General features: G+C 37.4%; 1 protein-coding gene across 43 annotated transcripts in view; it reads left to right on the forward strand.

Moving 5' to 3' along the window:
- Window positions 1-22,633, forward strand: part of LOC123940940 (ABI family member 3 binding protein) — a 257,004-nt gene that overhangs the window by 174,559 nt on the left and 59,812 nt on the right. For 26 of the 43 annotated variants that reach the window (XM_046003947.1, XM_046003949.1, XM_046003953.1 and 23 more), the window contains 5 exons: window positions 2,527-2,601; window positions 9,053-9,112; window positions 15,244-15,291; window positions 16,135-16,215; window positions 18,336-18,410. In XM_046003947.1, the coding sequence (XP_045859903.1) occupies window positions 2,527-2,601; window positions 9,053-9,112; window positions 15,244-15,291; window positions 16,135-16,215; window positions 18,336-18,410 (339 nt within the window). The remainder of the gene's footprint in view (window positions 1-2,526; window positions 2,602-9,052; window positions 9,113-15,243; window positions 15,292-16,134; window positions 16,216-18,335; window positions 18,411-22,633) is intronic. The other 17 variants (XM_046003960.1, XM_046003965.1, XM_046003966.1 and 14 more) reach the window with 7 other exon arrangements.

The following is a 22,633-nucleotide window of genomic DNA, read 5'->3' on the forward strand; positions in this document are numbered from 1 at the left end:
ACATCTAGCTAATGATTTTAAATCTGTTTTAACATATTTTTAAATGTGTTTAATTACTAAAGCTTTGCTATGAAAATAATATAGGTATGATACATAGTGTATAAAAGGTACCAAGGCAAATATCTCCTGGAAGAATAAGAAAGTTAAAATAACAGTAAATACACTTGAAACATTAATCCATAAGAAAATAGTTTGAAAAACGGTGATTAGAGAGTAAGTAATGATTAATGAATAGAATAGGAATAAAAACAGGAAAGCAAGTATATTAAATTGACAGAAAATTAAATCTGATTTTAAAAATACAACAGATAAAATCTCCCAGATTTTATTTAAATGTAAGGCATAAAAAGAAGTAGCAGAGAAGGAGAAATCAAGAGAAGAAAGCAAGCATGAAAACTTGTTGAATGTTGGAAAATTAGAAATGAAAAGTAAGAAGTGGTAAGAATTAAGACATTGGAAATATAAATTCCTGGTTAGTGGAATTTTTAAAAGTAAAGGACATATGAGGTAACAAGACATTCTTCATTTTCTTTTTCAGCTGTATATTCTGTACTTAGAAAAATACTTATAAATTGGGATTTTTAATTTCCTATTATTATAGTATATTCTAAAGTTCAAATTTGTTTAATTTTGATTTAGACTTTGGTTAACTTTGCTCAACAAGTTATGTAACCAGAATGGATAGATTCACGTGCTCAAGGCATTCACTCTTTCACTCTGAAATTTGGTGTGGCTGCCTGCCTCTAACAAGAGAGCCTCTGATTCTGTCCCAGTTGAAGCACCTCTCAGCCCATCAGTATCTCCCACAGAAAGTAGCTGCAACTCACAAACTTTTGGCTTTGTCAGTGCTACTTACAAGAGAAAGATTTGGAAAATCAATCATGAAAAAGACAATGAATTCTAATTATTCCTCTTAAAAGTGGGTGAAATTAGGAATCCCCTTGCCTAGGGGAATGAGCTTATTCAATTTATCCTAGCAATACAGAAGGTCTTTATAGTCTTTTAAGGATGTTTTGTACAAATATTCAAATCTTAGTACCTTCTCCCTTATCTTGGCTAGCTCTTGTAATTTCAAAAGGCCATTTGGGTGGGAGAATGTCCTGTGCATCATATAATACCAAATGCAATTTATTATTATTTTACTTTAGAGGGATCCATGACAGTAGTGAATACAACTTCAAGTGCAACACAGTGTGTCCATCCACTACTTTTCTCAGAATGATATTTCACAATCGGGCATACCACCCTTCTTCCTGTTTATGCTTAGATGGCAAGATTTAAATCTGTATTTGGCATTTAAGGTCAAAGTGGAATAAAAAGTTTGGTACAAATCAATCAAGAGTATTTTGTCATTGAATAAAAGCTTGATTTTTAGATTCCTATGTTCATAGGTAATAATCACCAACCCAATTAATTTTATACCTAGAAATCTTATAACCATCAAAACTCTGAGTTTGTGTGGGGCAAACAATATGAGCAATATGGGCAAACAATGTCAAAATATACTCAGATGTCAAATTTGTCAAACTTGTAAAAATCAGTGTCAAATTTATAAAAGTCTTCTAGAAGTGGAAAAAAATTTTATTATAGTCCTATAGTTTTCACACCATTTTGACATTGCATATTTAATTCTCCCAGCCACCCTTTGGGTTAGGACAGGTTTATTCACCTAAAAGATAAGAAAAAAGTTAAAATGTGACCTCGTTGCTGGGATCCAGAAATCCCAACTCTTTGGAACTAGTGCTCATGTCTAGAACTTAGCACTTAGTTCCAGTCTCATCTCTATACTTAATTACTGTGTAACCTCAGGCAGACTGTCACTAACCCAAACCATTAAAGTGGAGCTCATAATTCCTTCCTTCCATCATTACGGTAAGGATCAAAGAGCACAGTTCTTCTAAAACCACTTTTGAAATTGTAAAATGAGCTATAAATAAATTAGACTTTTTTTTTCTGGTATCTGTTACATTAACAACTCATTACTCCAAAGAAACAATTGTGGGAAGACCATTTCAGTTTATGAACTTGCTCATTTAAGGATTTATGTGGGGCCTAAGAATTTTAGGGAGTGTAGAATGTAAGCCTACCCACTCTGGCCCCTCCTGCTTCCCTTTCTGCTGTTGCTGAGCTGACTTTAAGCTTGTTTCATGCATGCTTCATTGCCTTCTACTCTGACTTGACTAAACTCATCTTCATAGAAAGACATGAGACTGGGTTTGAGGAGTCAAGCAAACATCCAGAGAGGAAGAACACATCTGCATTAATTTGTTATTGCTTCAAAAAAAAAATAATTATCTCTTCTGAAAAGATTTCAAAAAAAAAAAATCCTCCGTCTTACCCTTATGCTTAGTCATATTTTGTGGTTTCTCAGACATCATTTTTTTTAAAAGCATCTAGAATTCTGAAAAATGTTCAGAGATTAAAGTTTATTTTTCTATCTAGTTCCCATTTCAGTACTTTTCTTTTTAAGTCAGGACTGGGAGATGCTGAAACAAAATGACTCATGATCTAAGTTCTCTCTTTCAGCTCATGAGGTGTCCCAGCCTATTACTTCAAAGCCAAAAGCATTACCAAGTCCAGAAGTATCATATACTCTGCCTGGTAAATAATTTATTTCATGTTTAAGCCAAATTCATTCTCCTGTCACACTCTGCTGCAATGACACCTGAGAGCTGATAGGTGTAAGGGCAATATTTCACTCATGTTCTGACACCATGCTGAATCATCCATGATATGACCATCTCAAAGTTTCCATAGGTTATCTATTTACTTGTATAATAAGCTACTGATTCAATCAAATGTCAGAGAATTATGCCAAGGGTAGACATTTCCTTTAGAACTAAAGTTCTCATATTTTCTGACTTCTCAAAAGAAAAAAAAAAAAACTACCAATGTTAACTAGACTATATTCAAATGGTTCACCAAAATAAGGTAAAATAAAGAATTTCAGGGTTTTTTCCATAAAAAATGATAAAAATTTTTGCAAACAGAGGAAATGGTGTTTACCCGTTATCTTTGATTCCGTAATTTTATACTACCCAGCACTGAGGGGTTTTCTCGGTCAATTTCTACTTTACCAGTTCATGTAGCAACAACTTAGGTTGAGAAATAAGAAATTTCACATACGAAAAAGATTTATTTAGCTACAAATCAGTCTCTTGCCTATCATCTGAGAAGGCCTTTTGTCCATTTATGGGGAGAATAATTTTATATTGGTAGGAGTAGTTGTTGTGGTAACTACAAGGACCCAGATATTTCCTGAGTCTTGCCCCCAATGTTCTAGATCCTCAGTGACTTTAGGAAGCCACTGTAAGAGGAATAGTGCTCTCACCAAAAAAAAAGCTAATTTTTACCTAAGGTATCTGGAAAAGGCTATAATTTTTTCTTTCTTTTTAATGGTCCAATTTTAAATTTCTACATGCTCCTAGAAACCTATAGAACATTCCTAGAACCAAAGGATTTCTAAGCTGTAGCAGGAAATGATGGCATTTTGGAAGCAAGCCTGAATTCACTTGACTTGCGGTAAATGTTTTCCAGAATTGTAAGCGGGGGTACTACTGCTATTGTGGGATAGTCTTGTTGTTGCAGTTGGCAGTAGGCCAGAGAGAGGCTCCTTTGCTCTGAAGTCTAGAATGTCAATTTGCATCATTAAATGCAACAGCCAGTATTATAAACACCAACAAGAAAAAAAGTTGATCTTCCCACTTGCAAAAGGTCAACTTCTCATTTTCATTTGCAGGGAAAAAAAATGTCCCAGAAATTGAGTCACTGATGATAACCACAGTAGGTTTGAGTGATTTTGTGTGTTTTCCCTTTTGTTAGAGTAATACTGTTGGTCCTAATGTGACTTAATATCCTTAAACCATATTGCATACTAAACTCTAATTGTTAAATTTTTTTTCTTTTTAAATATCCAATATTTGTCTTAATTTCACCTTATTTTTTCACAGAAATTTGAACCTTAAGTTTGAGCACTAGAACAATGGCACAAACTACACCCTGGTGCCTCCATTGGGCTTATTCTGTTGACCCTCCAGTTCCACATGTTCATTTAGGGTACCATCTCTAAACCTGGTGCTCATCTCACCATTTATTCATCAGGGGCTCTCCTGCTGCTCCAGGGGTGTGGTGCCTATACGAATAATCTTTGGTTTTCTCACGAGTGTTCAAACAGACTAGGTAGGTTCTCTTGGGTTCAGTTTCTGGTCATATCTATATGCAGGTTTGCCTCCTAATGAACCCAAGACCTTGTTTACCAGCTCCTATAGGTTCTATATCAGAAAGCAGAGGAGAACTTACACATAGGTTTAATATGTGTAATATGTGTTTAATATGTATTGGTATCCTAGAGAAATAGATGCTCTGTAAAAGTCTAAAAATGTCAAATGTAATGCTGAAATCAAGACAGTTATGTTTTATCACAAGGTTTATCTCGAAATTTATTCTAAGAAGTATCAGAAGTAACAAACTTGAATTTTTCTATCTGTATCCATTAAGTCAGTCTGGGACTGGCCACACAGCTCTTCCATTCTATAGGTTCCTAGATATAGCACAAGTCTTACCCACTTAGGCTTTTAAAAAATGTCTTGCAGCCACTCAGTTGAATTCTTTCTATACCATTTAATGAGGAATCTGGACAAATTGAGCCCACATGCTGTGTCCAGAACCAACACACAACTGGCTTTTCTTCAGATCTGCCTCGGGAATGATTTCAAATTCAGAGCAAAGGTCTTACCCTGATACCTGGCTCAACAGAGCTGTGCTTTCTTTGTAGATCTATTTCTAAACAAAGGGCTCTCTTGGCTTCGTGGTGACTCTTATGGCCCATAGGTATCTGGATACACCTCAGTCATTGGAAGTGAACCAGACAGATTTCGGCAAGTTATGCAATCCTCACAAATGTTCTATGTGACTACTTTCTGGTAAATTTCAGTTCGCAGGGACACTTAAGCATTTTCACTGTTAGGAAATGAGGAAAGAATGCTGAAATGCCTTTGGAAATAGAATCACTAGGATGTAGGCAATGACTCTTGCTATGGAGAGGAGGATGATAATGTTGCTTCTAGCTTGGGCAAGTAGTAGGTAGCAATGCCACTAACAAAGCAGAGAACACAGTGGTGAATAAGCACTTGTGTTTGTGCATACTGGGTTTGGAGGGCCAGTAGGACTTCCAAGTGGGGATGTCTAACTGGTGGTCAAAATGTATTTAGAGATTTCTAAACTGAAAATATGGGGTATAGGTGTGGGAATCACTTGTCTACATCAAGCAGGTTATTAAATTTTGTGTGTGAATGATGTCACCCAAAAGAAACTATAGACTGAGAAGTTAGAGATCAAAGACTTGGGGGACACAGTTATATTTAGGAAATGGATAGGGGATGAGAAGCCAGTAGAAGTTGCTACCAGAAATAGAGTAGAGTATCAGGAAGAAGGGCTTCCGGAGGTAAGGCAGGGAAGCGTGGTCCACAATGACAGTTTGAAAGGAATCAGAGTTGCTGCTGGACTTGAGAGTGCAGATCCAGAAACCCATATCCAAAACCTGTGGGCCTATTAAAATCCAGCAGTTTTTAGGTTTTAGAAAGGCAAAACAGAACATACACCAAATATATTACTATGTCTTCAGTAGGAGGTGTGAATAGTTGTACCACACCAGATGAATAAAAAGTGTTATTAGCCTTAGTCAGGTCTACTCAGGTTTTGCAACCTAATTAGTGAAGAAAAAGCCTAAGTTTTTGGAGCCTTTGGACTTGAGAGCTATGGATAAAGCACTGTGGACCTACTGTTGCAGGAGGTCAGTGAAGAGGAAGCCAGACCACAGCAGATGAAGATACAATTGAGAGACCAGAAGCAAAGGCAGATTAAGTTTTTTGATTACAGGAATGAGAGCAAGGGAAGGGTGGTTTGAAGGGGAAGGCGTATCAAGGAAATGATTATTATTTTTAGGATGTTGGAGCATTTGGGCTGTTTTATAGTCAAAGAGAGGTAGGTAAGTGGAAATACAGACTAATGGAGAAACATATAAGATAATAAAAATAATGGAAGGTTAAGGCTCTGGAAGAAGGGGTGGCCCAATGGCACAGGTAAAGTGCAGAGAGTGGTCTCCACACAGATGGAGACATGCTTCCTGCTAGACGGGACCTAAGGTACAAGGTTAAAATAAAGACCAGAGAATTCAGAGATAAAAATGGTGTATAGTCCATGTGTATTACATTTCCAAGACCATCAGTCTCTTTGTAGCTAATTATGGAAGTAAATCTCATTGAAAACATATTCCAGGGGGCCTGAGTGGCTCAGTCAGTTAAGTGTCTGCCTTCAGCCCAGGTCCTGATCCCAGGGTCCTGGGATTGAGCCCCATGTTAGGCTTCCTGTTCAAGAGGGATTCTGCTTCTTCCTTTCTCTCTGCCCCTCTCCCCAGCTTGTTCTCTCACTATTTCTCTCTCAAATAAGTAAATAAAATATTTTTAAAAAGAGAACTTCATATTACACCATCCTTATCAGAGAATAACAGACTAATTTCTCTCATCTATTTTAGCAAAACATTCATGTTCATTCATTTACATTTGTCCAGATTAGACATTTCCATTCATAAATGTCTTAGTTAAATTTTTCTTTGGGTTGGTGCACTTTATTAAAAAAAGAGAGTAATATAATTGGGTAAGTTGGCTAATATAATTGAGTCTAAAGATATACAATACCAGTATTATATATTAATTACCCATAGTTATTATAAAAATATTCTTATAAGGAAATCAAAACTACCTTCTCATATAAATTGTCATTATTAATACACAAACTTTCTCCCCACATGGAAGATTAAGATTTTAGGAATCATGCTTTTGTTCAATTTAATATCTGGAGGAATGCCATACAGGGAAAAAGCAAAAAAGTTTCATTTCTTGGAGCTGCTGTTGACCGAGTAAGAGGATGATTCATATCCCTTTCCTGTGATATTTCTCTTTCTTTCCTTTCCACTGATTTCACCTGCTTTAGAAAGTCTGCAGTGACAGTTTATTAAATCATCACTTCATGGTTAAAAAGTGCCAATTGCAGCAGCAGGAATCCACATTACCCTGGCCTACATTCCACAGTAAACGAAAGCAGGCAGCAAGTAATGCATTTACAGAACAGAGGATTTATTGGTAACACATTTTTTCTCTGCCCCTCCTTAATCCAGCTCCTGTCTGTATAGTTAAGAACTGCAGACTTTTAGGGTATTTAAAAACCACAGGCTGCTTTGTATGGCCATGATCTTCACACAGCCAAATCAAAGTCTTTTACCTTCCAGATAAATATTTAGTTTGATTTACAACTGGGAATTTCCCATATTTTACCCTTTGAATCCCCAAAAACACTACATAGCAAAGATCAAGTGTTCACTATTGTGGTAAGTTTTCTCTAATTTTTGTGGACCACTCATCTTTTTGAAGTTTTTTTTTTAATTCAAATTTTCGGGGTGCCTGGGTGGCTCAGTGGGTTAAGCCTCTGCCTTCCGCTCAGGTCATGATCCTGGAGTCCTGGGATCGAGTCCCACATCAGGCTCCCAGCTCCATGGGGAGTCTGCTTTTCCTTCTGACCTCCCCTCTCATGCTCCCTCACTCTGTCTCTCTCAAATAAATAAATAAAATCTTTTTTTAAAAATTCAAATTTTCAAGTTCCTGTACAACATTTAGCTCATAAAAGTTCTAATTGAGTCAAGATCCTACTCTCTGTATCAGATTCCACAACTATAACTTCAAGGGACTTAAAGGCCTAGACTAAGAACCCTTGTGAAATGCAAGTTAAATATGATCTCCAAAAGCAGTACAAAGAGAATGTCAGTTCTTTATAAACTACACTCTACACTAATGGGGACAGGGTACTTGGTCATTGCATGGTGCAAAGCTTTCCTTGTGTTTTTCTGAGGTAGAATTCTAGCGTGAACCCCAATTTTTCCCCAGCATCACTTAAGATGCAAGAAATTTACAATGTCTACCAAAGGGATTCTGGTACTTACTACAACTTCATTGTGGTAGGAAAACCTTTCAGCAGGTGATTTAGACTGAGAAAGACCTCTTTATGGGGAAACTGAGCCAAAGAAAGACTTTACCTTGTTCTTGGAAGAAGACTTTGTCATAGAAAACTGGTGCTAATAATAGGCGACTTTCCCTGGTATTTTCCTCAGATTTCCTCCGGCATCAGATTTGCAGTCTACTGTTTTGTTTTACCAAAATTCTAAAAATGTACCAGGTATCAGGGACCTACTATAAGTAGGTCTCTTTCAGCTGACATTTTTGTCCCTAGTTGTCATAGTCTTATCTGTCAGGAGGCCTTGAAATGTAAGGTACTGGAAGCCACATCACTAAGAATGACAAAAATGGCAACACTGATCTAGCATTTACTATGTTACAAGCACTTTCATAAACTTTACATGTGGTAGCTTCTAATGATGGGTAGGTTCCTCTTGCTCCATTTCCTCTCCCAGAATAACTATGAGTGCCTTTTAGAGTAAAGCTTTGTTCTCCTCTTACATATTCAAGAATTTGCCTTTCTTGCTGTCTTTCTTAATTTGTAGGCCATTTATATGTACATTATCTAGGATAATACATTTTCTTTTCCTCTCAGTGGACTTTTAGTATGAGTATCAAATGGTAACTAACCACCTCAGGCAAAAACTAACCTTTCCCTTTTTTTTTAAGCCTAGTTTTTCAAGTAATCTGTATACCCAATATGGATCTTGAGCCTACAACCCTGTGATTGAGAGTCACATGCTCTACTGACTTGAGTCACCTTCTTGTGTTTAATGCCGTTACTTATTTCATCTTCTCTGCCCTCCCCCCAAGAGAGGATTCATAAAGAACTGGAACCAATTTTATTTAACTGTCACCAGAACCTTCTTTACACAGTGACTTTTTTCATTTTGAATAAAACAGTCATCTTCTTGGCTTTACTTTTTAGCCATTGTGAAAATACCTTTGCTTTATTCATGTTTTCCAGGATATTCTATCTGTGGGTTGGGTTTCACTCCAGATGTGGCATTTAGAGTTCAGTGTTTAATAATCTTTTTTTCTTTCAGTTCCAAGAGATGTGCTTCTTCCCCCTAAACCAGACCCTGAAGTCTCTCAGAGCAAACCTGGTAAATAAATTATTCTCTTTTCCCAGTTAGGAAGTATGTTTTTCAAAAAATGTTTTTGAGATAAATACATTTTTTAATCATTGTGATATGGAAGAAGTTTGGAGAAAATTATGGATATAGAATGTATATTTCCTTTTTGTGAAGATTTAATCCTATAAACTGCATGAATTTTTTTCATTTCCATTCTCATTTTATTCCTTATGCTCCACAAGTAAGTGGAACCATATGATAATTGACTCTCTCTGCTTATCTTTTTTTGCTGAGCATAATCTCCTCCAGTTCCATCCATGTTGATACAAAAGTTGGATATTCATCCTTTCTGATGGAGGCATAATACTCCATTGTATGTATGGACCATATCTTCTTTATATACTCATCTGTTGAAGGGCATCTTGGTTCTTTCCACAGTTTGGCAATTGTGGCCATTGCTGCTGTGAACATTGGAGTACAGATGGCCCTTCTTTTCACTACATCTGTACCTTTGGGGTAAATACCGAGTAGCACAATTGCAGAGTTATAGGATAGCTCTATTTTGAATTTCTTAAGGAATTTCCACAGTGTTTCCAAAGTGGTTGCACCAACTAGCATTCCCACCAACAGTGTAAGAGGGTCCCTCTTTCTCCACATCCTCTTCAGGTGTTGGAGAGGATGTGGAGAAGGGAAACTTTCTTCACATCCACAGAATTTTGGCCATTCTAACTGGTGTGAGGTGGTATCTCAACATGATTTTGATTCAAATCTCCCTGATGGCTAATGATGATGAATATTTTTTCATGTGTCCATTAGCCATTTATATGTCTTCTTTGGAGAAGTGTCTGTTCATGTCTTCTGCCCATTTTTTGACATGATTATCTGTTTTTTGAGTGTTGAATTTGAGGAGTTCTTTATAGATCTTGGATATCAGCCCTTTGTAGTGTCATTTGCAATTATCTTCTCCCATTCCATGGGTTGCCTCTTTGTTCTGTTGACTGTTTCCTGTGCTGTGAAAAAGCTTTTGATCTTGATGAAGTCCCAAAAGTTCATTTTTGCTTTTGTTTCCTTTGCCTTTGCAGACATGTCTTGAAAGAAGTTGCTATGGACGATGTCAAAGAGGTTACTGCCTATGTTCTCCTCTAGGATTTTGATAGATTCAGACCTCACATTGAGGTCTTTTATCAATTTCAAGTTTATCTTCGTGTATGGTGTAAGAGAATGGTCAAGCTTCATTCTTCTACACATAGCTGTCCAATTTTCTCAGCACCATTTATTGAAGAGACTACCTTTTTCCCACTGGATATTTTTTCCTGCTTTGTTGAAGATGATTTGACCATAGAGTTGAGGGTCCATATATGGGCTCTCTACTCTGTTCCACTGGTCTACGTGTCTGTTTTTGTGCCAGTGCCATGCTGTCTCAGTGATCACAGCTTTGTAGTAAAGCTTGAAATCAGGCAACATGATGCCCCCAGTTTTGTTTTTCTTTTTCAACATTTCCTTAGCAATTCAGGGTCTTTCCTGCTTCCATACAAATTTTCAGATTGTTTGCTCCAGCACTTTGAAAAATGTTGGTGGAATTTTGATCAGGATGGCATTGGAAGTATAGATTGCTCTGGGAAGTATAGACATTTTAACACTGTTTATTCTTCCAGTCCATGAGCATGGAATGCTTTTCCATCTTTTTTGTGTCTTCTTCAATTTCCTTCATGAGTGTTCTGTAGTTTCTCAAGTACAGATCTTTTACCTCTTTGGTTAGTTTTATTCCATGGTATCTTATGGTTCTTGGTGCTATAGTTAATGGAATCGATTTTCTAATTTCCCTTTCTGTATTTTCGTTGTTAGTGTATAAGAAAGCAACTGATTTCTGTACATTAATTTTGTATCCTGCCACATTACTGAATTGCTATATGACTTCTAGTAGTTTGGAGTGGAGTCTTTTGAGTTTTCCATATAAAGTATCATGTCATCCACAAAGAGAGAGTTTAACAACTTCTTTGCCAATTTGATTTCCTTTTGTTGTCTGATTGATGTTTCTAGAACTTCCAGTAGTATGTGGAACAACAGTGGTGAGAGTGTGCATCCTTGTCGTATTCCTGATCTCAAAGGGAAGGCTGTCAGCTTTTCACCATTGAGAATGATATTCACTGTGTGTTTTTCATAGATAGATTTTATGAAGTTGAGGAATGTTCCCTCTATCCCTATACTTTGAAGAGTTTTAATCAAGAATGGATGCTGTATTTTGTCAAATGCTTTTTCTGCACCAATTCAGAGGACTGTGTGTTTCTTCTGTCTTCTCTTATTGATTTGTTCTATTACATCGATTGATTTGTGAATGTTGAACCACCCTTGAATCCCAGAGCTAAATCCCACCTGGTCATGGTGGATGATCTTTTTAATGTACTGTTGGATCCTATTAGCAAGGATCTTGTTGAGAATCTTGGCATCCATATTCATCAGGGATATTGGTCTGAAATTCTCCTTTTTGATGAGGTCTTTGCCTGGTTTGGGGATCAGGGTAATGGCTTCCTAAAGAGTCTGGAAGTTTTCCTTCTGTTTCTATTTTTTGAAACAGTGACAGGAAAATAGGTATTATTTCTTCTTTGAATGTTTGGGAGAATTCCCCAGGGAATCCATCAGGTCCTGAGCTCTTGTTTTTGGGGGGAGGTTTTTGATCACTGTTTCAATCTTGTTACTAGATATTGATCTATTCAGGTTGTCAGTTTCTTCCTGTTTCAGTCTTGGACATTTATAGGTTTCCAGAAATGCATCCATTTCTACTAGGTTGCTTAACTTATTGGCATATAACTATTGATAATAATTTCTGATTATTGCTTCTATTTCCTTGGTGTTAGTAGTGATCTTTCCCCTTTCTCTCATAATTTTATTAATTTGGGTCCTCTCTCTTTTCTTTTGGATTACTTTGGCCAGTGGTTTATCAATCTTACTGATTCTTTCAAAGAACCAGCTTCTAGTTTTGTTGATGTGTTCTACTGTATCTCTAGTTTCTAACTCATTGATCTCTGTCTAATCTTGATTATTTCTCTTCTTGTGCATGGGAATGGCTTAATTTGTTGTTGATTTTCCAGTTCTTTAAGGTGTAAAGAGAGTTGGTGTATTCAGGATTTTTCAATTTTTTTGAGTGTGGCTTGGATGGCTATGTATTTCCACCTTAGGCATGCCTTTGCCATATCCCATAGGTTTTGGACGGATGTGTTTTCATTCTCATTGGTTTCCATGAATTGTTTAAGTTCTTCTTTGATTTCCTGGTTGATCCAAACATTCTTGAGCAGGATGGTTTTTAGCTTCTAAGTGTTTGAATTCCTTCCAAACTTTTTCTTTTGGTTGAGTTCCAGTTTCAAAACATTGTGGTCTGAGAATATGCAGGGAATAATCTGTCTTTTGGTATCAGTTGAGCTCTGATTTGTGGCCCAGTATATGATCTATTCTGGAGACAGTTCCATATGTGCTCCAGAAGAATGAGTATTCTGTTTTTTTAGGGTGGAATGTTCTGTATATATCTATGAGGTCCATCTGGTCCAATGTGTCATTCAATGCTCTTGTTTATTTATTGATTTTCTGCGTGGATGATCTGTCTGTTATTGAGAGTGGCACGTTAAGATCCCCTACAATTAATGTATTCATATCAATATGACTCTTTATTTGATTAACAGTTGGCTTATGTAGTTGGCTGCTCCCATATTAGGGGCATAAATATTTACAATTGTTAGATTTTCTTGGTAAATAGACCCTTCAAGAATGATGTAGTGTCCTTCTTTATCTCTGACTACAGTTTTAGTTTAAAATCTAATTTATCTGATATGAGAATCACTACCCCAGCTTTCTTTTGAGGCCCATTGGCATGAAAGATGATTCCCCATCCTTTCAGTTTCAGTCTGGATGTATCTTTAGGTCCCAAATGTGTCTCTTGTAGATAGCATATGGATGGGTCCCATCGTTTTATCCCATCTGCAACCCTATGCATTTTATGGGAGCATTTAGGCCGTTCACGTTGAAAGTGATTATTGAAAGATACGTTTTTATTGACATCATATTGCCTGTGAGGTCTTTGTTTCTATAGATTGTCTCTGTAGATTTCTGCTCTGTGTCACTTTTGAGTTCTTCCTTCTTTTATAGAACTTCTCTTAATATTTCTTGTAGTGCTGGCTTGGTGGTCACATACTCTTTTAAACTTTGCTGGTCTTGGAAATTCTTTATCTCTCCATCCATTCTGAATGTCAGCCTTGCTAGATAAAGTATTCTTGACTGCATATTCTTCTCATTTAGTGTCCTGAATATGTCTTGTCAGCCCTTTCTGGCTTGCCGGATCTCTGTGGACAGGTCCGATGTTATTCTGATGATCCTTCCTCTGAACATAAGGAATCTCATCCCCCTAGCTGCCCTTAAGACCTCCTGTCTGAAATTATGATTCATGAATTTCACAATTAAGTGTCTGGTTGTCTTTCCAGACTTATTGATCTTAGGGGGTGTCCTTTCTGCCTCTAGGACACTAACACTTGTTCCATTCCTCAGATTAGGGAAAGTTTCATCCAGAATGTATTCAACTATATCTTCTAGTCTTCTCTCTTTCTCCATCCCCTCAGGGAACCCAATAATTCTGACATTGAAATGTCATTTATTTCCCGAATTCTGTTTTCATGGCTTCTACACTGTTTGTTCTAGGCCTCCTCCTGATCCTTCTTTTCTATGTTTGTCTTCTAGATCACTAATTTAATCTTCTGCCTCAGTTACCCTAGTTGATAGAGTATTTAGATTATTTTAGATTGGATCTCATTGATAGCATTTTTTTTCCATTTTATTTATTTTTTCAGCGTAACAGTATTCATTCTTTTTGCACAACACCCAGTGCTCCATGCAAAACGTGCCCTCCCCATTACCCACCACCTGTTCCCCCAACCTCCCACCCCTGACCCTTCAAAACCCTCAGGTTGTTTTTCAGAGTCCATAGTCTCCCATGGTTCGCCTCCCCTCCCCAATGTCCATAGCCCGCTCCCCCTCTCCCAATCCCACCTCCCCCCAGCAACCCCCAGTTTGTTTTGTGAGATTAAGAGTCATTTATGGTTTGTCTCCCTCCCAATCCCATCTTGTTTCATTTATTCTTCTCCTATCCCCCTACCCCCCCATGTTGCTTCGGCCAACAGACACATGAAAAAGTGCTCCACGTCACTCGGCATCAGGGAAATACAAATCAAAACCACAATGAGATATCACCTCACACCAGTCAGAATGGCTAAAATTAACAAGTCAGGAAATGACAGATGCTGGAGAGGATGTGGAGAAAGGGGAACCCTCCTCCACTGTTGGTGGGAATGCAAGCTGGTCCAACCACTCTGGAAAACAGCATGGAGGTTCCTCAAAATGTTGAAAATAGAACTACCCTATGACCCAGCAATTGCACTACTGGGTATTTACCCTAAAGATACAAACATAGTGATCCGAAGGGGCACGTGTACCCGAATGTTGATAGCATTTTTAACTTCTGCCAGATTGGCTCTCACTTCCGCACTTAGAGATTCTATGTTGTCACTAATGGTCTTCTCCAAACTAGCCATTGCTTGGATAATTGTTACCCCTTTCTGACATACTGTTTATGTCCACATCCAATAGTTCTCTGGCAGAGGGCACAGTCTGAATTTTTCCTCTGTTGGGTGTTCCTCCTCCTAGTTATTTTGGTGAGAGTTTGTTGAGGGGATGTATAGCTGAATATATCAACCACAATCCAGGCAAGGTGCACCCCAGAGCAGAGCCCAAGAGCACGGTGGCCCAGGCATGAGTGGTGCCTGCCTCCAGTTGTGGCACCAGGACGCTCAGCCAGGCCAGTCCCAGCCCCGGCATGCTGCGGGTTCCATGGGTGCCTGGACAGCCTGGTTTGTGTCTCCGGCTCATGGCTCTGGCTCATGGCTCCGGTTCGTGGCTCCACCTTGTGGCTCCCTCTCCATCTCTGGCTCTGCTTTCTGAGACCTTTGAAGTTTTAGCTAAATTTTCCTAAGTGTCATCTAATATGTAGAATTTTCTTATATTTATTATGATTCTTCGAGAAAGTTTAAATGTTCAAATAGAAGCATAAACACAGAAATTATGTTTACTTCACCAAGTAGTAATTTTCATAAATATATTTCCTTGATTTGCTTTTGGCCTAGTTCTGCAACCTGTTACCTTTAGAATTGATCCACCAGAGACAACAATAGGTAATGGTTTTCCTCTACCAACCACCTCTAATTGTTTTCTTTACTATGGTCCAATTTCAGGTCTTTCTCAGTTTGTCATATTGACACATCATCTCTTCTCAATCCACCTCATCATCTCATTCTCATTACTCTTGCTCTTTGCAAAATACAATAGCAATGTCTTCACTGTTGTAAAGGCTTTGTTCTGAAGACCAACTTAAGACCACTCATTACTGAGTTCATTTGTATCTACTTCATTTACTTCCATGTTCAGAATGAGTCCACATGCTCATGCCCATCTAGTTAACATTTTCTGCATGTTTAATGGTTCTCAGCTGTAGTGCTACAACACACTAGCACATGACAAATTAGGAAAGGTTCTGACAAGTAATTATTTTTAATGTTGACCAAAATACTGAAATTTGCCAATGGTTTACTTTCAAAAATAAACTTGAGGAGACTTCAGATGACCACTGCAATAATGAATATTTTCACTCACTTTTATAACCCTGTATGTTCTCTTGAATGGGAGGGAGAGAGAGAGAGTGAGAGCTGTGCTAACAGAACAGGACTGTTTCTAACTCATACCCCATCTTAACCAGGGATGGTCATGAAGTGTGTCAAGCCATGAATGTTATTTCTTATCTGTCCTAGTGGGGGAGAGGAAAAAAAAAAACAGTTGAGAACCATTATTCTTATATTCCACAGTCACTTTCCTGAAGGTTCTGTGTACATCTTTCTTCTTCATGACCCATTTCATGTTTTCATTTTTCTGTGTCAAATGAAGGAATCTCATGTAATATTCTGGTCTGGTGCTGGCTTTTGCATCTAAAGATTTACAACACTTGTGCTTTTCTTTTGCAGCTCCTTTAGAGACACGAGGCAGTCCTTTTATACCCATGATTTCACCAAGTACTGGTGAAGAGGAACTGAAAACCACTCTGGGTAAATTTATTTTTCATATTTCAGCCCAATAAGGACCTACATTTCAGAGATTGCCTTTGAAGTAGCTATGTGTACATTGTGCATATCAATGATTCTTAACAATAGAGGGTCTCTTTTTACCATTATAAAAAAATCCATTCCATTCACTTGATTCTTTTACATTAAATGTATATTTGTCCTTCTAATATTTATGCTGGTTTTCAATTGAAAATGAGAATATTTTAAAATGTCTCAACAAAATTTTAACTGTTCAAAGAGAGGAATGTTCCCAAAGTGTATCACTGCTATACTTTTTGGTTGCTTTTTTTACATATTTGAAACCACCTTTGGGAAGAAAAATTTCATTTTCAATTTATTGAGTATTTTATGGGTGTTGAGTGAAATGTTAAACAATGGGAGTTCTAAAAAAGAAACTGTTTTTAAGGGGGAGTCCTTACTCTGGAGAGCTCAGCATCTAATATGAAAAAACAGGATTAGTGATAATAGTGCTTTTTCATTGTCCCCCAGTGCACTATGTGTAATGCTTTCATTTAAATCCCACAATGCTGAGGTAGATTCTATTACTTGCCCCATTTTATAGATTAGAGAATTGAGGCATAAAGATATTTAAAAATTGGGCTAAGTCACACAGCTAATGTTAGAGCTGGATTGGAACCTGCATACTCAGTCACCAGAGCTCCTGGGATTCACCCCAGTGTTGTACAAACAAGTGTGGTAGAGAAATGAGCAACGTGTTAAAGAAGCCAAATACTAGGTGCATCAGGGGAGGAGGCAATATTTACACCAGATTTTCAAGCTGGAGTGAGAGTTGAAGTTAAAGATGTGAAGGGTTCTTTCAGGTTAAAGATAGATGGGAGAGAGGCATTTCAGAGAATGGTGGTCAGGCTAATGGGATGAGCATGTGCCTCCTCTGGAGAAACAAGGATGGCCAGGTGCATCTGGAAGGTTGGTGGGGGTGAGTGAGCCATGCTTTCAGTTCAGTACCAAGGCTTTCATGGCATGGAAAACCCCAGTTTGTCTGACCCTTGATTGAAAATGAGTGAGAAATCAAGAATTCCCAGCTTGTGTTTGTTGATTCCTCTGCCCTGTCCAAAATATATCTAACTGTGTTTAAATCAGTGGCCTTATTTTCCTCCCTTCACCCCTTTTCAAATAAATCTATCCTTTGTGTGTGTGTACTGAGATGAAGTTACAGAAAATATTTTAAAATGAAATCCTTTTCAAAGGCACAAATTTAAAACTGAGCAACACACCCTAATTTTCAAATATTCATCTATTCTAGCCATATCCACAAAGTGAATATCCCCCATGACCACAAAGTCAAAAGTACTTTTCAAGAACCATTGCTAGATATGCTATGTAGCTTCTACAGCCTATTTTATTTTAATGTACCTTGGTTTATTGAAGTAAGAGCCATCACCTGCCAATGGTCACAAGTATATCTGTTATGACCAGAGTCCAGATTATAAACCAGGGCAGAAAAAAAAAAGACAAGAGTGTATTCTATGCCTCAAGTATTTTCTTGGATACAAGGTGTGGTAAAGTGGAAAAGTAATTTCCTGTGTCCATATGATGCTGTGATTACTTAAAGATAATATGGAAGTAGAAGTAGTGCCACACTTAGTTTTCTTATTTTGCCAGAACAATGTGTCTTTGTCAATAAAACAATGTGTCTATGTCAATAAACTTTGACTCTCACATCACATAAATAGAAGAATATTTATTCTCATACAGTGTAAAGTACCTATTTTCATACCATGTATTTCTTTTCCAGTTCACATGAATAACTTGTGGAGTTTATAGAATAGAGGGGAGGCATGAAGACAGTAATATATAAAAGCAGTTGAGAGACACAGTTTGTAACTCTCCCGGATCATAAAATAGTAATTGTGAACTAAAAGTTTTTGGAAATCCTTATAATAATCATTAAAAGAATAGGACAGAAGATAGCAAATATAATAAATGACTTTTTTAAATGTACCTTTAACCTTCAAATTTTGTGATGATAAGGCATACTTATAAATGCAATTTCCCATGGGGCAGAAAGAAGTGTGGGTTTTTTTGATATGTTCATGATGATAATTACTGAAAACCACCAATCTTACTGTGTTTCTTCCCAGCAGAAACTGACCAATCCACTCAAAAATTCTTCACAACTAAGATTCCACTAACAACCGAATTGGTGACAACTCAGGGTAATGCTATATCCCCACTTCTGTATAGTAAACTATTTATTTTCATTTTTAATGAGGAAAAAAATTTTCTTTTCAGAATGTCTGTTTTCATCACAGTAAATTAATACAGGTGCAGAATATCAGCTGAATAAGAATATTTATATGTACATCGCTTGAATGTAGGAAAGACAGTTTATTTAATTAGAACTTTGCTTTGAATGTAGGGTTGACCATGTGATGCTGAGAACTGAGAATGAAAGCCTCTTCCCACCATGCTTTTTTAGTTTGTTTAATCTTCATTTGTCTCATTTTCCACATCTGATAAATAAGAATCCGTATTAGCTTTTTTTTCTTTCCCATTCTTCTCCCTCTCCCCATCCTTCCTCATGCTCTCTCTCTGCCTCCCTCTGTCCCATCTCCTCTATTACATAAGCACATTGATACTGTAACCTGAGAAAGGAAACTAGTAAGGAGAAGAATCAATTTTTTTAAGACAACTTATATTTAAATATTAAGGGAAGGTTTGGGGGCTATTTCCTTTATTTCTTCCTTTCTGCTTCTTGGGAAATGAACCTGCGTACACAAAGCTCTATCTCCATGTTCTCAGAAGTCTATCCTTTGTATATTTTTCTATCCTACTTAGGTTATAACCAGCTGTGGATTTCTGGTATTTTGGATTTTTTTTCTTTCTGTTCTAAATGATCCTTTTTGTTCACCTCTACATCTTTCATATGGCAGGAAGCCCAAAAGACAAAAGTAAACTTTTTTTTAAGAAGTTAGAAGACACATTTATTTTATTTATTGTCAGTTATAATTTGTGGAGAATATTTGGTATAAGAAATTTGAAATAAGAAAAATTATAAAAAATCTGATTTTAAGATATTTTATAATAAGTAGAGCAGTACATATTCTAAAGAGGACTAGAACACTTTATGGCATAGGATAGTTCTTATAAATGTTCTCAATCTTTTACTAGTTTGGTTTCATTTTTTATATGTTTTAAATGTTTGTTACTTACCTTATTACCCTCCTATTTATTAAGTTTCTATTTATTTATGCATCCACACAGAAGAAACCTAACATAATGACAGCCCTCCCACGTCCTCAAGACCAGCTTCCAGTATTAACAACTGATGGTCAATCATGTCACATCCATAACACATCCTCATTTTTGTAGGTTTATTTTTTATGTTTTTGCTTAATAGAAGCAATTAATGTCTTACTTTATAGAAGGTAGTTGGAATCCCATAATGAAATACATTGTTTTTGCAGCAAAATATGTAAATATTTTTAATAAGCAACATAAAAAAGACTATTCAGTTCAGGTTATGTTGCCAGATGAAGAAAAGATTACAGCTTTTTAAAGCTTTATGGATTTCAGAATTGAGAATAAAAGATTAGAGGCCTGTTTTTTCCTTGCTTTGCTTTTGTTAAACTTCAGTGGGAATGTCAATACTGTATCACCATTACTAGTGTATGTGGAATTTTTATCAAATTCTTTCTAGAACATGGTTCTACCACATAGGAATTTCATAGCTGATGGGGTGTATATCCAGGATCTGATATCATTATATGAAACGTCTTAACATATTTATACGAGGTCCTGTATGTTCTGAGGATCATTAGCTTGAGCCTAAATTGTGCTGCCCTAAGGTTCCTACTTTTCTAGGCTTGGACCAAGAATCTTTAAAGTGAACTCACAGGGCCTTCACTGATATGAGGTGACAAAGAACACCCTAGGAAAGAACCTATCATAAGGATGGGAGTAGCATTCACCATCTGGTCCAACACCATAGTCCCACTTTATCCTCAGGGCTCACTTTCACAAAGCCATGCTGTGCATCACTAGGGTCACCCTCATAAAACCTTCATAAAAGTGTGCCTGAGCTTTGTGGAGTAGTCAGTCAACTGTTTTGTTATATTGTATTTTTTTTTATATTTTCTTAGTTTTATTTGTGTTTTTTTTCCATTTTATTTTTTCAGCGTAACAGTATTCATTCTTTTTGCACAACACCCAGTGCTCCATACAAAACGTGCCCTCCCTATTACCCACCACCTGTTCCCCCAACCTCCCACCCCTGACCCTTCAAAACCCTCAGGTTGCCCCAACCTCCCACCCCTGACCCTTCAAAACCCTCAGGTTGTTTTTCAGAGTCCATAGTCTCTTATGGTTTGCCTCCCCTCCCCAATGTCCATAGCCCCCTCCCCCTCTCCCAATCCCACCTCCCCCCAGCAACCCCCAGTTTGTTTTGTGAGATTAAGAGTCATTTATGGTTTGTCACCCTCCCAATCCCATCTTGTTTCATTTATTCTTCTCCTATCCCCCTACCCCCCCCATGTTGCTTCTCCATGTCCTCATATCAGGGAGATCATATGATAGTTGTCTTTCTCCGACTGACTTATTTCACTAAGCATGATATGCTCTAGTTCCATCCACGTCGTCGCAAATGGCAAGATTTCATTTGTTGTATTGTATTTTTAACATCAGGCATTAGAGGCATAAGGCAGCCCTGGGCATTTTGAGAGAGGTGCTGGGAGGCGAAATGGTTCCTCTTGGTCTTTATACTCTCCCCATGTGTGGACCATGATCTGTGTGGCTCTTTGATATCCCAACCTCCATGATGGGACCCAAGGCCTCCAAAAAAACTTTGTGTCAAAAACCGACAGCATGAGCCTGCTAATAGAATCTCCAACCCCATTTCTCTGTGACACCCTTGCTCCTTTGCTGAGACAATCCCTGCAGCATGCCGTAACCAAAACCCTGAAATACTCATGCTCTTCTTTGCCTTTCTCAAACTGTAATAGAAACTCGCTTGACTAGAGATACTTTGGGTACACTGTTTATTTTACTTGTTTCCACTCCCTTATCCCTGCCCCCCAACCCCAGGGAAAGTTATGTCTTCCTTACCCTCTCTCTGTGCTGGGCAGAACATGACACCTTCAAGGTGTTTCTCCTATAATCCTATTTGTTTAGTTTTGATGTTAACTTCATGTAGTATTTCTTAATGCTCTTCTTAAATAGGTTTTTATAAAACTGGTACAAAAGCATCCTTTAAAATTATTAGTCACTAAAAACTATGTGGACGTATGTTCACAAAGCTCCTTTTCTTTCTTTTTCTTTCAGTTTAAAATTAAAACCCTAGAGCAGTTTTCTAAAGGCCTTGTGTTATTTAGTGATGAACTGTATGAGTAACTCACAGTCTAAACTGAAGTTATATTCTAGCACTGGTATGAAAAAGTCTATCTAGATTTGAGTAAAGATTGTGGGGAAAAAAAGCAAAAATTCTGATCCTATGGCTTTGAAATACCAAGTATAGTCCTGATTATGTCTGTGTTCTGCTTTATATACCTTTCCTATCTAAAGTTTAAAAATGAATATTTGTCCTAGAAGAAGAATAATAAGAACCAAGATCCTTGTATTTCTTTGAGCTAAAACATTTTAACATTGAAGAAATTAAGATGAAAAACTGAAATAGATTCAATTCACAGGGAATCCTACCACTATCAAAGAGAATTTTGAACAAAAACCTTTGTAAATCATCATGACACCATTTGAGGGTGTAATGAGAATTAGTTTTTTATAACATCAGTGCCTCTGCTCACCCTAGCTGCAACACTTTGAAAGGCCCACGATAAACCTATGAGGAATTTCAGTATATTTCTGCTGTTTTTGGCTTGAAATATGGCAAAATTCTGCTCATCAGTCTTCACACTGGAAGCTTATAAATGAGCTGCATTATAATCTATTTCACAGGTGTATTTTTTTTTAACTTGGTAGGAAAAGAATTGCTGATTTATGATTATATAAATACCCACTTAAGATGTGAACAAAATCATCAAAACGATGTAATCTACTTACATAGTTTGCAAGAAAAATTTTTTCCAGTCTTAGCTAAAGCATTACCAGCAGGGTGGTGTTAAGGAGGCAGTGTGGTATGTTGAAGGTGAGGAGAGGAGGGAAGGGAGCACACTTTAAAACCTTAGGAAGCAAACGGATTTCAGCTTAGTTTCTCATGAGTTTGCCTGCTACAATGTCGCTCATTTTTTAAATTTATTCAGCAAGTCTTCATTAGGAGTCCTCACCATGCAGGCCCTGAATAACAGGACCAGGAAATGACAAGGTGGTGTGTTGCTTCCAGGACTTGCCCCAGTTTCTTGCTCCTTGCTCATCCTCTCTTGATAGGCAGAGCAACAAAGATCATTGTCTCCCATTCCTAAAGCTTTAATGGATAGGACTAAGTGAG

This window comes from Meles meles, chromosome 4, assembly GCF_922984935.1.
Source record: "Meles meles chromosome 4, mMelMel3.1 paternal haplotype, whole genome shotgun sequence".
NCBI lineage: Eukaryota > Metazoa > Chordata > Mammalia > Carnivora > Mustelidae > Meles > Meles meles.